Source organism: Ixodes scapularis, unplaced genomic scaffold (genome assembly GCF_016920785.2).
Source record: "Ixodes scapularis isolate PalLabHiFi unplaced genomic scaffold, ASM1692078v2 PGA_scaffold2__306_contigs__length_199485367, whole genome shotgun sequence".
NCBI lineage: Eukaryota > Metazoa > Arthropoda > Arachnida > Ixodida > Ixodidae > Ixodes > Ixodes scapularis.
In genome coordinates, this window is record NW_024609857.1 from 159,535,691 (window position 1) to 159,553,155 (window position 17,465).

At 47.4% G+C, this 17,465-nt stretch overlaps 1 protein-coding gene across 2 annotated transcripts in view; it reads right to left on the minus strand.

The window, feature by feature from the left end:
- Positions 1 to 226: 226 nt before the first annotated feature.
- Positions 227 to 17,465, minus strand: part of LOC8040843 (sine oculis-binding protein homolog A) — a 215,711-nt gene continuing 198,472 nt past the window's right edge. Inside the window, exon 3 of one of the 2 annotated variants that reach the window (XM_029992703.4) lies at positions 227 to 3,276. In XM_029992703.4, coding sequence (XP_029848563.2) covers positions 1,880 to 3,276 — 1,397 coding nt within the window. In that variant the 3' untranslated portion in view covers positions 227 to 1,879. The remainder of the gene's footprint in view (positions 3,277 to 17,465) is intronic. The other variant, XM_042292085.1, reaches the window with a different exon arrangement.

Here is a 17,465-nt window from a genome sequence, read left to right on the forward strand (position 1 = left end):
ACAGAGTCAATTCTATTATTACAACTTCAGCATGCATCATTTTGGACATGTCGCCGTGGATGACAACAAAAAAGACAATAGAATAAAAGAAAACGAAAACTAGACAAACACAGCGTTGTTTTACTTACGCATTGCACAAAGTGCCTGGCTGCTTTGGCGATTGAGACAGTCTGTTCTGCAGGCTTTTCGCAGGGAAAGTGACAAGAGAAACGAAGAAATACTCGAATTTCTGAGAAAACGTACACAGTTTGTATTTGTGCTCAGTGTATGTACATAAACGTTCCAGCATGAAACGGCGTCCAGCAGAAATCAAGGACGAATTGGCATCACTATCATTTATGTTTAGCAGAAAGGTAACCCGAAGCGGTTCGCATTGGTAAACAGCATCTCGAATGTCGATTTGATGTTATTTTAGAGTAAAAAAGAAAGCAATGAAGAGAGGAGTACAACGATCAGCTAAAATATTAAACAATCGTTTGCCCTCTACACTTGTTCAGGAGTACTAAGTCAACATTTAAAATGCTCGCCTTCATAACCGGGTAGTAGATCACAACTTTGCTCTTTATTTAACAACAAACCAATAACACAAAAAAAACGAAAAACGACGCATATTTCCGTATGGCACGGCGAGCTCACGACTACTTTCGGTTCCAAAGTTCCAGGACTTAAGGGGGAAACCTTTCATAAAGGGTCATCATTTAATTGAAGTGCACACATAAAAGTCGCAATCCACGCAGCGAAACACGACTTATCTTTGATTAGACAGGCGATAAAGAACCTACTGATTTGAATTCAATATACTTTGGGAGCGACCTTTCAAATTCGAACCCAATAAAAATGGTAGATGATTCGCAAAGAACTTAAGCTAGTCACTCGATCCCGACCAGCGCATTAACTGCTAAGGTTGTGGGTTGTTTCTGGACACCAATTGGGTGGGGGGAGGGGGGGGGGGGGGGCTTAAACCGTAACAGAACCTGTCAAATTTGTTGGCTAATTTTATGAAAATCAATTTTCAAGCCCACGTAACCTCTTGCGTTTTTTTTTTCCTTTTTCACATTTACCGAACGAGGCATGTCCTTCTAGTTTTCGTAGTGGCAGTTCTGTACCTAATTTATTCCGGCACACCTACATTGAACACCGCGGATAGCCGCAGACGAATTTACACTGCTTGTGAAAGCATAAAATGTTTACTTCATCTACTGTTGTTAGAAAAATAAAAATAACGCCAATAGGAAGAAAAATAAAGAAAAAAACGAAAGGGAAACTGCTGGGGATCCAGTTAAAGGTAGGAGTTTAGTTTTCCAGCATTGCGCAACCTCTGCTGGGGTTCTAAGCCTAGAAAGACAAAACGATACCCGAAAATGCCCCGAGTCGACTAGGCTCGAGCGAGGAATCGGCCTTGCGCGTAAGTTTCGCATTCACCGTTTTTCGTTTCACCGTATACAGCCTGCCCTTTTTGCCTGCTTTACCACGACGCCGCACACACGCAAACTTAACCACTTACCATGGCCACCAAAACACGTCCTTGTTACTCCTCTGGGTATATGAACAAAACAGCGAGACCTAGCGCTCTTTAACGGGATTTGCAGTCTTCTTTACCGGCAAATGCAACATTCATATCCGCGAAACATCACTGAGCGAGACCGAGGACGGTTGAGAAGTGTCACGCATTGCCTTGTTCTTGCAGCGGAATCGGCTATTAACAGCCAACCGCTGCGGTGCGGACACATTTTGATAGATCCGTCGTTTCACCGACAATGTTTCATTGCACCCTGCCTACATGCCATCAGGTGTTTTTCTTCGCTCATTCTAATCAAGTTAGATATGCATCGTTCGAGGGTGCGAAAATAACACGGGCGAGATGGTTCGAAAGTTCCGCTCAATTTCGCGTACACTTCCGCTTGACGTCCCTGCCGAGGTCTCTGTCTTCGTCCAGAAGTCTCTTGTCCGCGTCTGGAAGCGGCGCTCCCGCCGATGCACCCCGGCTAACTTTGAGGTGCACGGAGTTGAGGCTCCGCCTGCCGGACTTGACGGGTCTCGTCCTGGGACCCTCGTCGTCTTCGGTGTCCACCGAGTCCCTCATGTCGTCGTGTTCCGGCGTCCCCCTCCGCCGCCTTTTGTCGCGGACCTCGGCATCCGGCCTCCTGGGCACGTCCCTGCACGGCGCATCCTTGAAAGGCAGCGGGATGGGGATGGGGATGGGAATCGGGATGGGCAGGAAGATCGGGTAAGGCACCATCACCGTGGGCGGGGGCAGCAGCGGGTTCGGGGCCGGCAGAGGCAGCAGCGGCGGTCTGGGCAGCCCCATCCGTGGTAACCCGGGAGGCGGCGGCAGAAAGGACCTGCCCGGCGCTATGCTGTCGTGGTTGCTGGCGTTGTGGTGGTGCATGCGCATCTGGTGGAGCATGTGGAACGCTGGGTGGGGAGGAAGGAACGGAGGTCTCCTGGCGGAGTCGGGCAACGGCATGCCCGGGAGGGACAGGGGCGGCATCAGCTGCGACGGCGGTGGCGGCGGTGGGGCTGGCGGACTTCCCGGAGTCTGCTGGCCGTTCATGTTCGAGCTGGTCGTGCTCAAGGGTGTGCTGGCGGTCCTAGGCGGCGACCGGGCCGAAAGCGGCTGGTGGTTATGAGACGACGGTAGGGACGCGTTCTCTTGGGCGCTCGTTGACGACGTTTCGGGGCGCGACGACCTCAACGAACGACGTCTTCTGTGCGGATGCTTGTGCGACACTTTCTGCGAGAGGTTCACGGGGTCCCCTCCCGGATCGGGAGAGGGTTGCGGGAGCCGCGGGGGAGGGAGTGGTAGCGGTAATGGCGGCGGGGACCTCCGCTCGTCCGGTTCCTCCTCGTCGGCCGTGTCGTGGCCGTTGGCCGTCGTGGAGGAAGGCTGGGTCTTGCAATCTCGAAGCCAAAGCTCGGGCGTGATCAGCCCCGACGCGGCCTTGCAAGCCGCTTCCTGGAGGTGAGGGTGCATTTGCAGATGGGCCTGAGTCTCTCTGCAAAATATGTTCATCTTGTACTGGTTGAGGCACTTGTCGCTGCAGAACTGTAGCTGCTGTTCGCCGTCCTGGAAGTCGACGTAGTTGACCGTGTGCCGGACGTGCTTGCACCAGTCGCACACCTTGTTTTTCTTGAAGGACGCCCTCCGGCACTGGGTGAAGCAGAGCTCGGAGCAGAAGGTTTTGCTCCCGTTGGTCGTCTTGAGGGTGAACAACTTCATGCCAACCTTCTGGCACCAGGCGCACAGGATGCAGTTGGGCGGGAGGTTCGCCGAATCTGCGAAAGAAAGAAAACAGTGTTGCTCAGATTTACAAGCTCCAAAAAGCTATTTAAAAACAAAAGTGCCAGAAAAAAGGAATTTTAGAGGGACACTGACAAGGTTTTACTGCTTCACAATAGTTTTACTGAAACAACCTACGGGGGCCACGCTACACAGGAAACATAGTTGTGGCTCAAAATGATTTTCTGTACGAAAACCGCTGGTCAACCCTCGTTTGTTCAGGCACTCTAATCTGAATTCGGGAATTCGGCGGCCGTGATTGGCCTACGCCGCGCTTGACCTTAGCGCTGACCAATCACGTCACTCGAATTCATCGCCGACTTTTTCGCCAAGTGTTCAGATTAGAGCCCCGGGTCTGCTTTTACTTTCTTATCTTTAATCACGTCAGACTCGTACGTAACGAGTTACAAGTAACTGATTAGTTGTAATCGATTGCATTTCATTGTAGCTTTTTAAGGCTTCAATTAATTTGTTCTGCCGTAATTCTCATTGTAATTCAATTACTATTTTTTTTGTAATCACTTATAAGTAATCAATTATATGTTTTCGAAATAGCTAAGATTATTGAGTTAACCTTTTTACGCAAAACAATCGCCCTGTCTGTTCGTGCGTCGCTTGTTTATGTTGCACCATCGTTGGACACCTTTTTCACCCCTAAACAACTAAAAAGATGCCAAGATACCTAAAGGATTAGAATATCAACGCGCTCAGTGACGTCTTGACTGTCGAGCTGTCGAGAGTGCCTCGTTCCCAGTGTACGGGTTCTTAAGATCCGGGTATGCCGCGGCATAAACTACAGTGTTCTGCACTGACCTCATCTATACTCCATTAACTTTTAAACTGAGACTAGACGCTCGGCCTTAAGCGCGAGCTCACTGACTTCCGCGGTGCTTTGGCTGCGCGTGACTGTGCGTTCACACTTGTAATAGCAAGGGCAGAAAGCTCGCGCTAAAGGCGGAGCTTCTAGTCTCAGCTTAAGAGTGAATGGTGTATAGCTATGTCCATAGCCTCCTATATACTGACAAAGCTTGGCAGATCGCCACGAGGAGCGGCCGCCGAAAAGGAAAAGGCGGAGCCGCAGACAACGGATGAGAGGAGAGTCACGTGACTGGCGCCCCTCTGCGGCGAGATACCGAAACGCACTTCTCCCGAGCGAACAAGTGTGCTTCGGGTCTTCGCTGCTACAAAAGGAGTGCACTTCTGACGTCCCACTTCCCGAGAAATTGCTCTTTGATACTCTGTGCTACCAGATCCTTGCGCTCAAAATCTGCGACCGAGCACTCTGTCGTCGAACTGCCAGGCTTTGTGAGTATAGAGGAGGCTATGCCATAACAAAGAACCCCCCCCCCCCCCCCCCCCCAACACAACAACAAAAACACAATTCTCGAAAGAGTTCACCAGCGCGTAGCGCGTGCTTGTAGAACGTACTAAGAACAGAAGGTTATCTTATCCACGGTCGCAAGAGTGGGGCTTCGCTTCCTAGAGGACCCGGAAGCGTCAATCGAAGCACTGCGCAGCCATGAATTAGTACGCAGTGTTTTGTGCGCTACAACGCCTCTCTTCCCTCAAGCACATCCGTCGGGAGGGTCTACAGCGTCGCAGAAGGTATCTTCACCAGGAAACGTGGGAAGGTGACTGGCGAGAACCTCGAACGACAATTGCTAACGAGGTGTGAATAACTTAACGAGATGTGAATGACGAAAATAAACAAAATGCAACCACTTTGAACATTTGTATGTTTTTTTTATTTCCTAATAACAAGTAAAAGAAAGCAGCGTGAAAACTAAACAATTACTTTTTAGTAATTTTTCAATAACTATTATGATGCAGTAATTGATTACTCCAATCAGTTACATTTTTCAATAAAGTGATTGTAATTGTAAATGGTTAATTTTTTCAGTAACGCGTAGAGGACTAAATCACGTGCGGTGACGACAAAAACTCCACAATTGTGTCAAAGTTATATAGGTAACGCGTATTTGTAATGAAAACCGATATAGTACGCGAACCCTAATTTGAATCACCAGTGAAGCACAAAAAGCGCACTCGCGGTGAGCGATTCCCCACAACTCTTGTACACTTTGATGTCACTGTCTTCTGTGATGGTTAATTTAGGATTTTGTTCTGAATCTTGGGTAGCGTATTGACACTCTAATTTTAAACGTCTATAGTACTCAGGCATAGCCTCCTCTATTCTGACAAGGCCTGGCGGATCGTCAGGACAAGTGGCCGCCGAAATTGAAAAGTTAGAGCGGCAGACAACGGATGAGAGGAGAGCCACGTGAGGGGCGCCGCGCTGTGGCGAGACGCCGAAACACACTTCTCCCGAGCGATGGAATGTCCACTCGTGCTCCTCGCGTTCCTCGCTCTGCCGCTTCTTTTCTCGTCGGGTTTCAAAACCATGTTTCCGGTCCCCGCCGCTGCAAAAGCTGTGCAGTGACGTTCAGGTGCCCCGAGAAATGCTCTGTGCTACCAGATCCTCGCGCTCTAAATCTGCAACCGGGCACTGTATGACTCCGTCGTCGAACTGCAAGGCTTTGTGAGTACAGAGGAGGCTATGACCCGGGCTTTGGCTGCGCGTGCGACGAAGTTCTATCACAGGCAGAAGGCGAGGTGCAGCATCTACTGAATCCTTGGCCTGTCACCGGATTATACGAATTATTTAAATAAAACAAGCCGCTTTGTTTTATTCGTCACCGTTAAGCTCTTTAGTGAACCTTTCAAGTGTAAAATACTAGAACTACCAAAGAAAACATGTGTTGAAAAAAAAATCTTGCGTTGCACAGGTGTCGGGGTTTGGAAGTGCCCATATATTCGCAATAAGGGCCCGAACCTTGTATTCAACCCAGTCCTGTGCATAATAACGGGTTTTGCAGGAATTAAGACCGTAAAGGACCCTGCTTTAGAAAAAAATTGTTATATATATATACATAACTGACACTTTTTTCATCATTGTACGTGGTCTCCGAGGAGAAAATAAACAAACATGCGCAGATGAATGGACCGTACTTAATCGAATGAATCAAAGAATCAAATTTTTATGAACCTGCAGAAAGCCAAATATACGGCGGAGCCAGGATTTGAACTCTTTCTTCTGTCTTGTACGGGCTCATCTACGATACTGTTAGCCAGGCACGTATCATAGAGGTTTGTACAGAAACGGCGCGGACCGCATATCTCGGCTATGGGATTCCCAGAGCCACCAAGTAAACTACGCTTCGCATATGGTAACGATACTTCGGCCATCTTGTTGCTTAAAATTACTGTCTCTGACTATGTAAACGTTCATCGGAAATCACAGCAAACACTTTTCCGCCCTTCAGAAATGTTTAAACAGTCCGAACCAGAGCAAACAGATATCGCGCGAGCTTATGCGTTCGTCTGATTCATGCCCATGGGCTGCGGCGACGTCAGAACGCCGGGCTCTGATTGGCTCCGATTGGGAGGATAGTGGGTAGACCTCAAAGCAGCTAGCATTGAGGTCAACTCGCTGACCTTCCAGTCGGAGCCAATCAGAGCACGGCGTTCTGACGTCGCCGCAACTCCTGCAAAAGAGGCAGACGAACTTGCAGTCCGTATAAACACCATCAAAAGCTCCGGAAGTCGGAACTTTTGGATTGTAACAATTGCCAAGTGCTCCCGATCTGCCCTAGGCAACAAAATGGCATCGCCCACAAGAACAACCGAGTGCAAAATTACTTTAAAACCCGTCCTTTTTGCCTTCCATGCGTTCCCGTAGGTGAGCCGAATTCTTTAATAAAAGAGTTTATTTTGCTAAGTCAATGGAGGAGGGAGCGCGGATGCTTTAAGCTTAGGTTATTAAACTGCTGTAAAGGCCGGTTCAGACACTTGCGTTTGAGTGCGTTTGACTGCTTGGCGTCGAAAACCGAAAGCGAGTCACCAGCACATTTGTGCTTCGTATGAATCGTGGAATCTAATTCAAGGAATCATCTTGGCACGCGATATAGACAGCAGGGATGTCCTGGTTTCAGGCAGCCGCAACGCAGTCAAACGCAGACAAACGCAACTGTCTGAACCAGGCTTAAGAATAAATACTTTGGGCACGGAAAGGGATCGAGTTTTTCATGGCAGAGTCATCTACGGGGCAAGCAAAAGCAAGACCGGGGGGGGGGGGGGGGGGGGGGACACGAGACTTTACTTTGCATAAAAATGTCACGAGAGGGCGTAGCGCCGCCTAATGGAAGGGCGACTTTGTGAACGTTTTCCCGAATTTTTTTTAATCAAAGCATTTTTTTTATTAATGTTTGCGTTGATGAGAATCATCTTTTCGCACCCACTGTACCTACTCATTAAAAACTAAATACTAGTGCTTGAGCATGTGTTTGAGCCAAGACGCTTGAGGTCGCGTTTGCAAACATTCTTTTAAGTTTTTCAACGGCTTAAAAAAAAATCATGACAAGAGAATCAAATTATTTTTCACAAACCACAGGAGTAACTTTGGGAACCGAGCCCGCTCAAACAAACAAACAAAACACACACAAAAAAGAAAACTCTCAGCCTTTCCGTTCTGGGGAAGAAGAAAGACCAGCGAAGCTGTACTAAGGTGGGAAGGAAGCAGTGGCTGGCCGCAAGCTACCAGGCCAGAGTGGAAAGGCTGTAAAGGTCGCCGCCATCTATGAGCGACGGCTGCAACCAGGAGACCGGCAAGCCAGTTGTCTGGTTGCCGCCGTCGCTCATAGATGGCGGTAGCTGTCCAGAGTTTTGTGTCATCATTTGTCTGCTGGCGGACACGACACTGGGGAAAATAGCCCTTAACAGCTCTGCCGTAAAAAGTGGGGTTGGGGACCTTTACACGATGGGAGTTTGATCTGGTAGTGCTACGATTACCACGATGGGCGGTACCGGTCCAACGCCGTAGCAGAACAATCTAGCCAGTGCAGCACAAGTGCTGAAATGAGGTTTCTAATGTGCATCAAGCAGTAGAAAATACAGGATCGTGCGCAGGTACAGTCACGGACAATATAGAAAAGCCCGGGCGAGCGCATGCCTTTCAGTGCCTGCCGCGCCATCTCGCGGAAGGAAGCTCAATCATTATCGAGGCTCCAGCGGCTGTTCAGTTTTTGTCGTCACTCCCCGCTTGACCAGCTGTCGCCGATTTATTGCTGATTTGGCCAAATATGAAAGTGTTCCGTGATAAAAGACAATACCAAGCTTGCCTGAATCCACCGAGTCGGCAGGTGGAGCGATCCGTTTGCGGACATGATAATCAGTTCGCAAGATAAATGACGATAAGCGATTTTTTAGGTTACTTCACCGAGCAAAAGTTGACTAAGCAATCGTCTGCCGGCCAAGTGGAGATGAATGACAAATGTCGAGACGCCGCTGAAATTTCACCCATTCCTACTATCGCCTCCATGATAACTCAGCTTCCTTTCGTTCACTGGTGGTGTTCGGTGGAGCCGAGCGCCCGCCCGGGCTTCTTTATATCGTCCGCAACTGTACGACTTCATCCAGAGTGGAAAAACGGACGGTTCATACAACGGCACGTAGAATAACCCAAAGTGCGTGAACAGCCTCGTTTGCCTCAGTGGAGCGTCATCTTTTTAGGATGACGCCAACTCGGGCGCGGACTTTGATCCCAGTGCACGGACTGGAATCAATGGAATTCCGGTGCACAGGACTTCGATTTCTCTAGGTGGTGTTCGCTCAGAGCACGCAATAAACTCTCCACGTGTTACAGGTAGCGATGCGCGGTAACGCCTCCTCAACAACAATACATCCCCATATGAAGTTTAAACTCAGCATCGGGTCATAATATGCCGAAAAATAAAGCGCGGTATACCTGAGCGGGCCACTGTATAATAGGACAGCGGACGTGGCTGGTCCTGTTTACGTAAATCTATGGTAGACCGCGGTCGGGCTCGGGCCACGACTACTATGGCGGTGGTAGACCATAAATATGGCGCCACACCTCTTTTCGTTCGTACTGCGAAGGCAGAAATGGTGCGCCCTAAACTACACGATGGGCATCGAACAAACAGTCTCGTGTATCTCTCCCCCTCCCCACACACACACACGCGCACGCACGCGCACGCACACACACACACGCACACACACACACACAAATACTAGCTCAATAATTTGTGTACTTAGTGGGGTATGGAATCAATGATAATTAGGGAAGATTCCTTAATCCAATCTGCTATCACATCATACAAACGACCATCTGCGGATCTAAGGTCTTCCTTGTATGACGGTCACATTGGTCATACGAAAACTGTCTGCAGAAATGTTGGAAGTAAACATGGTTCCGACATGCATCAGGAGTAGATAAATCTGCCGCCAGGTCTGTACTGAGCACTGTGTCTTTTCTGTGACGTAGAAACAGCGCGACGGCAGTTTTAGAGTAACAACTCGAAGACTAGAGTAACAACTCGAGAGTAACAACACGGCCCGTGAACATGCAAGACTGCACGTTCACAGGCCGTGTTTTTCTTTGGTTTAAAGCGATTTTTTGTTTTAAATTATTTACCGTCAGACGTTAAGCGGTTTTGTGCGTATACAGGAACACGTGGGTAGTCGGAAACTCTGGAATTTTCCACCGCACATTTATTGTACGTGGCTCCACGCAGATTCTTCAATCGGATTATACATGCGACACACGAGAGCGGCTACAACGCCGCACTTTTCTTTTCCACGGGCCAACATGAGACCAGACAATACTGTTCTCAAATGCTGCTTCGGCTATGCCGATTACTCAAATTAGTCATCTGATCGACAGTATATCCTTCCCACGCAGCGGTGTCACGGAATTTTTCTAAGCTGCACTTACACTGATGGATAGGGGAAGCATGCACGAGGAAACGTACGCCGAGGCAGAACGAAAGCTCTTCGAAGACTCCTCTTCCAATTCCGAAATTTGAAATACGACGCTGCGTGCAGTCTGCAGCAAAGAGCAAATATAGGGGACATGAACACGAATATACGAAAACTGCCCTTTTCCGCAAGAACAGCCGGGAGCTGTTCAAACCCTCAGCAATTAAATTTGGTTTGCTCCCAAAAGAGAAAAGACTGTAATACAATTTTTGTTTTGATTTCAATCTTTACTCCCCTTCTCCCCCCCCCCCCCCCCCACACACACACACACAAAAAAAGGGGGGGGGGGGGAGGCAGAGCTGTGCATTACGATGGCTCTACCGTCGTGCCATTGTTTTTACACAAAACATGTGCGTTTGAGGGATGACTTTATGCGAAGGGTGTCAGGCTCGAATGTGACAAAAAGCGTTATCCACGGGCCAAGGCAACATAAGGAATACAAAGCCCATAGCAGGCAATGCATAAGCATCCAAGGGGAAGGCTTTCTGAGTAATAATCAATCATATGTACGTACTCATAATTAGGCGTAATTAGTTGTAAGAGGCGAGATATACCAAGCGGCTCAATGGGAATCAAACCCCAGACCGTGCGATCTGCAGCCCGACGCCTCTGCTCCGCGCCATGAAAGAAGAGAAAAGAGTGCTAATGGCAGGACCAAATATTACTTACGGCAGCCTGCGGGCGCAGCTGGCTCCCGAATGTCAGAGCGTAACTCCCCACGTGATCCCACAACATCACGGTGCAAATCATAACGCACCAACGGATAGATCACGGGGGTATGACGTCACGTCTTAACACAGCAGTTCATAGAGATATTATCGGGTGCAATAAACCTCTTCCCCTCATGATTATCTCAGGGTGCAGGAGGCTCCCCGCAATCATAGAGCACTAAGAACTCGAGGTGTTGCACGCACCCTCCGAAGGAGCAGAACTCAAATAATTTCCTAAAACAATACATTCTTCACTCATTTGCTTTACACAGCGTGTCTTCAGCGCCTAAAGGCCCGTTCACACTCTTGCAACCGAGTACGACCGAGAGAGACCAGACCGGTTTTTAAGCCTCTTGCGATCTCTTAGGACCAGCTCCGCTGCCTCGCATCCAGTCCTAAGAAGTCGCTCTCAGTCGTACTCGGTCGCAAGAGTGTGAACGGGCCTTAATACTCTCCGAGCGGTTTGAAACTCCCCCCCTCCCTCTCTCTCTCCTCTCCTCTCCTCCCCCCCCCCCCCCCCCCCCCCCCCCGGGTCCGAGAGAACGCATGCGTTTTGCACTATCGACGCTGTCGCGTTTTCGCGCGGCGACGACGGAGAGGGCTGCCACCGACGCCACGAGATACCGGATTCGCCAAGACAGAAGAGACGGATATCTCCGCTGTATCGACGGGTTCACACGACGACGATAGATGGCGGCAATGACACCTTCCAAATGAAAGAAGAAAAAAAAAAAAACATATGCAGTACGCGTACAGCCGCTCTAACTTCGCAAAAGGGGTCGGCGCCAGGGTCATTCGCTCAGTTAAGATGCATTGCCTGGTAAAGTATTTTCAGAATCCGTGGAAACCCTTTATTAAGGCATTTTCCTAGCACACTCTATCCTGAATAAATTTAAACTTGTCTCGATCATTCTGAAAAACCCAATCGGCGCATGAGTTGCGAGCAAGGCATCCAAAACCACCCTTTCGTTACCAAGCATAACTAACCATAATGCACGCACGACATATTTTGTGCTTCCCAGGTTTACCGAAATAATAAAGACAACACTTTATTTTGACACGAAAGAAGGTAGTCTTTGTCATACAAATCTAGTAAACTGAGTCATTTGTTTTCGATTCATGTCCAGCACACGGACGGTAATCACTCAAAGTAAACCACATATGTCAAATAACATTGCACTATTCCGTCGGTGTCTGGATTCCCACAGTCGTTCAATGAAAAGAAACATGTACATTTGGAATTGAACGAACTCAGGGTCTCATCAACAGTCCCTGCCATTATGGCAATTGTTAAAAAAATTAATTAACACGAGGATTAAAAAAAATGGAGTCAGTTCGTTTTAATTTGTTTCATATTAATTTTGTCTCGTTTGAATAAAACGTTTAGCCCTCACACTATTCTGGTATATATAATCTGCGGAACGAAGCGAGAACATCAACGCTTTTTTTTTTCATCTTCGGTTTACTCATACCTGACTTGTACGGTATTCATGACGAGTGATCAAATTACTCGTAATAGATTACATTTTTGATTAATTTTGTAATAATTGATCACTTTTGATTACACCCGGCGACAACTTTTTTTCGCAATGGAGGGAACGCGTGCCTGGACCCTCCACTGCATTGCCAAGAAAAGTTGTCGCCGAGTACAGGTAGTAATCACGAGAGTAATCTGATTACTCTTGGAAGTACTAAAATTACTCGTTGCCGTGAATGCATCCCCTTCCCCTTCTTGACGGCACCCTTTGTTTGTCGAAGTCTGCTTCCAAGGAATCCTCGAATCGAGTCTTCGACAGGAGAACGGTTTACCAGAACCGGTCGATTATAACTCGGAGATCCTAGTCGAATAATGGAACGTACAAGCCGTTTTCAAACCGACAGGAAAACTTGTCATTTTCAAAATCTGAACTAATCGGGGACACAAAAAAGGAACCGGAGGGTCCATCGTACTGTATCGGATGTGCAAACACGGTTCCCTAAAACTCCCTATTAGGGAGTTTCAGGGAACCGTGTTTGCACGTCCGATACGGTACGATGGGTCCTCCGGTACGAACTGAGCCTGCGCTTCGTTATGTGCGTGATCGGTTTCATCAGACGGCGTTAGCGAGCGCCCAAAGGGGACGAGGCCGTAACGATGTACCGTTGGCCGCGGCCGGATTTCGGGTGAAACGGTTAAGGACGGTGTTTCCGTTGTGACAAACATGTCCATCTCTCGTTTGTGCCCACTCTGTTTTTGAAGGCGTTCTTTGTCCGATTGGAATAAACCATGGTACGGGCTGCTGCCTTCCGCGGTGCCGCGTCTCTCCAGAGCCAAATGAATAAAGACTAAAGACCAAACATTTCCGATTACTAACGCTGACTACTAAAGCGATCGGCGCCGCGTGGCCCAGTGCGCTCGGTATTTTTGCCAGCGCAGCGAAGGCCCACTGCGAAGGAAGGACAAAATGTGTCTGTTCGCCCGTGCTATTCCATGCACCGGAGGGCTTCGTTAACCGCGCGCGTTCACCCGGGGTCCTCGAGGGGCCTCTGAAAGAGCCGGGAAGCCTGCGACGGCAGAAGGTTTGCGAGCTGGAGCCTCGCCCGACAATTTTGGACATGATGGTTTGCGCAGCGAGTGTCGCTTGGCTCCATGGCGCGAGTATATAGAAGGCGATAAGAACAAATAAACTCCGATTACGAACGGGGTAAATGCAATTCCCAACACCCGGCAAAAAAAAAAAAAAAAATATATATATATATATAGGGCGGAGCTAGGTTACTCAACGTCGGAGGCACTTTCGCTTTTTGAAAGGTCATTTCTTTTGAACATAGCTCGTGCTGCACTCGGAAACTCTGCTGTTCGCATCGCTTCCAGGCAGAGGTCAGTTTCAGCGACCGGAATCAAAATAATGTTAAGAGCTTTCCGGATAGGCCGAATGCTAGAAACCGCCGGATTGATTCTTTCAGCTAAATTGAGCCATCAGCCGAATAGACACCTTAGTCGTATTTAAATGTAATGCAAAAAAAAGAAAAAGGAGCGCATCTCTGTAGTCCTTAATAATGTCAAACGAGCAAACTTCAAAATTCATTTCGATGGACATTGACAAAGAAAAGAGACATTTCAAGATCTCGTCGTCGAAGGAAACGCACCCTCGATAGGGACATTGTTCTGCATCTTGTCGCTCTAACACCGTTAGAGCGACAAGTGCAGCGTTTACCATAGTTCTGAGTACTTCGTGTGAAAACCGCAGTCGGATACGTTGCGACCAAGATCATGCCATGTCGCCGTAAAGGCAACAGTAAAGCTTTAGTTTCGCACGGATGCACACTGCAAGAATGCACGACATGAAAGGCCTTATAGAGGACATTGTAACAAGGAAGGAAAGTACAGAAACCTATGGGACAATAGCGCGGGGAGATCGGGAATGGGGTGTGTAAATAACTACGAGTCACCGCGTATCTTTTGGTTAAAAAAAAAAGGCGTGTCTTGCAATATATCCAAGTGTCAATACGTACACGTATGATACGTGCGATACGTACGATACAATAGAGATGATTAAACGAGGATATTCTGCAATGTAACGAGATTCATTAACTCGGTCGATTGTAATTAAATATTTCCTATACGTTGCAAGGAGCGGTTTTACGACAGGGATTGTTTCGCCTCCTTTAAGCCGGACCGGGGACGAAAATGCCGTGGAGTGAAAAGTGCCTGTAGTGAGAGTAAGCACTGCGATGTCCATCCGAATCATCCTGTTTTCGGTTAACGCGTATACACATCGCAAGTCCTCTCAGTTTAACGATATCCTCTCAAAGCGGGCTTGCTTCGTCGTTAAATGTGTCACTCGACGCCGCATCATAACGTGTAAGTTCCCCATATAACCAAGGAAGAGAAGAAAGGTCAAATGCTTTCCAGAACCAAGCTATACCAGATTGTGGAGCGTTTTTCTTTTTTTTTTTTTTTTTGTAAGACATAGAAATTGATTGAGAACATCGAAGTCAAAACTGTAATTATATCTCAAGACATGCATCTCGCGTGTCCGCGTGGGTTGTATCCCCGCCCGGGAAACCTGAGTCATATATTGGCATCAGTGACTTCTCTCTCGAGTTTCCCACAGAAAGTGCCTCTGAAACAAAAGCACGCTCAAAGTATACGGTTTTCCAAAAAAACAATTAACAGGTTTTCTTTTTTCTTTTTTTTTTTTTTGCACCGCAATAATAAATTATGCATGGCCGAACGCTCATTCACCGCCCAAAGGTAGCGCTAAAGGTCCGAACAAGATGCCACAGTTTCAGCAAGAACTGATATTTTATTCGAAAGGTATAAGTGATTTTCTAAAAAAATTCAATGAGAAAATGGGGCCCATTTTCGGCCGTTTTCGGTTTCTGGCGCCACACATAACCGTGTATGCGAGAGCTCCGTCGGCCAGCATTTTCCCATGGACATCTTCAGAAAATCACTTCTAACTTTTGAATAAAATATCGGTTCGCGCTGAAGCTTTCGCATTTGGTTCGGACCTCTATAGTGCTACCTTCGGGTGAAGAATGAGCTTTCGGCGATCCGTAGTTTTTTTTTTTTTTTTTGCGGCGAGGAAATTCCTGTACATTTTTTTTTAGAACACCCCGTACATTCTGAAATAGCCGGAATATAAAACTATATTAATCAGAAACCATCATTCGTGACGAGTTGATAGAGTTCGATTTATTCAAAGTGGTTTTCCTCGAGATTAACTATTGCTGTGCACACTCCCTGAACAGTAGAACGGCGTTCCGATCATAAAAAAAAAGAAAAGCCTACTTGCGCCTAATTTATTCTGAACTCGCTTATTCACTGCTTTATATTGACAGACGTCTAACAATAAGAGACTCGCAAAGAAACATTTCCCCTAGTCACGAAACGGGAAGAAGCACCTGTTGAGGAGGAGCTTCAGCGCAGGGGCACTATACCAGCACTTCAAAGAATAAAACACAAAATAAAACGATAAAACCTTGTATATTACACTCATAAGTAAAGTTGTGTGTTTCCAAAGTTTTCTTTTCTTTTTTTTTTTTTTGTACTTCGGAGTCTTTTTTTTTGGGGGGGGGGGGGGGGGGGAGGGAGGGAAAGGGGTTGTATTTTCTCCACAGATTCGGTGTTTTTTGTGTAAATAGCCGGAATCCGTGGGAAGCAAAAAAAAAAAAACTCAAATAAATATATAAATACCCCAAAATTAAAACAAAAACTAAGAAAACACGGAATCCTACTTATAAGTTACACGTAATACAAGTTGTCACACGAAAATTACTGTTTTTTTTGCTTCTCTCCTTATCTTCGCTGAGCACTATACGTTGCATCGGGTGGGAGCAGAACAACTTCGCACATTGAGCGCCGATTCCAAGTATAAATGTAGCCTATGAGGTCGCACCACCTGACCTTATAAAAAAAAAGAAGAAAAAAGTAAAATGTTTTAAGTGAGTGATTTGGCGACCCGGAGGGAGCAACCGTGAGTAACAGCCTGAAACCCTCGCAGCCGAATGGCTCCAAGCAGAATGACGGCCCACTCAACACTCGGGTTGCGAGGCTCGTTCAAGTATAAAGTCACTGACAGCAAGACGTGGCCATAAGACAGCCGCAGCCAATTAAGACTACGGCATTAGCCGATAGGTACTCCGAAGAAAGAAATGGCGAGGCAGAAGAACAACACAACGAGTAACACTCCATAAGGTGGAATGCATTGTTGGGCCCCGCGCTATTAGCGCAGAGATGTTTAGCTGGCGCCCTCTTACGGTTTCCGTTCGTGACGTCACGAACCAGGATTTGCCTCGCAGTGATCGGCAGGATTTGCCTCTGCCCTCGCCGTGATTGGCAGGATTTTGCTCGCCATGAACCGGCGATTGGGCACTTGGCAGGCATTATTGGTATACAGGAAGCTATGGTTTGGCATATGGCGAACTTCGACCACAGCGAAGCGTTTTATCGCGCATGTTGCTAAAACTTGTTCGAAGCGACGCGCTGAAGTACGCTCTAAAAACAAACAAAAAAGTCTGTTAGGTATTTTTTTTCTCTTGCAGAACACGGAAACAGCCAATCAGGTTGAACAACAGAAGGGCCCAAGCGAAGGACGAAGCTCAGAATATGCAGTTAGATATTGAAAATGCGTTGTGCACAGGGGCAACGAGCGAGTTAAACCTTTGCACTTTTTTTTTTTTTTGTTTAATCTTATCTCGAGCCTTGTCATTTACTGCGAGTATTCTCTTGTTTCCCTGATTGGCTGTTTCCGTATTTTGGGCGAAAGACAACTCACAGGCGCTCTTAGGTGACAAAGGTTTAGCTAAAGAATTTCCATCGTAAACTAAGATTGGTTTTTTTGTATATTAAGTTTACGTTTAGAAAAGTACATCCTAAATAATAATTTTTTTCCACATTGTAGATCGCGGATTTGCTTCGAACCTCGGCTTCGCCACTCAAAGTTACTGTCACGTACGCTCATGCCACAAGTAAGCCCAGCACACTCTGCCTTAATCATCTTCGCGCGCAGTGCCCACAGACCAGCACTGCGAGGTTAACATTCTTTACACTCTTCTGTTCCGTTTTCGCAATCTTGGGTCTCCCTTACGGCCTCATTTACACCTGAGCTTGCCTTCTGGTTGAGCCACGTACATAGTAATGTTTGATCTTG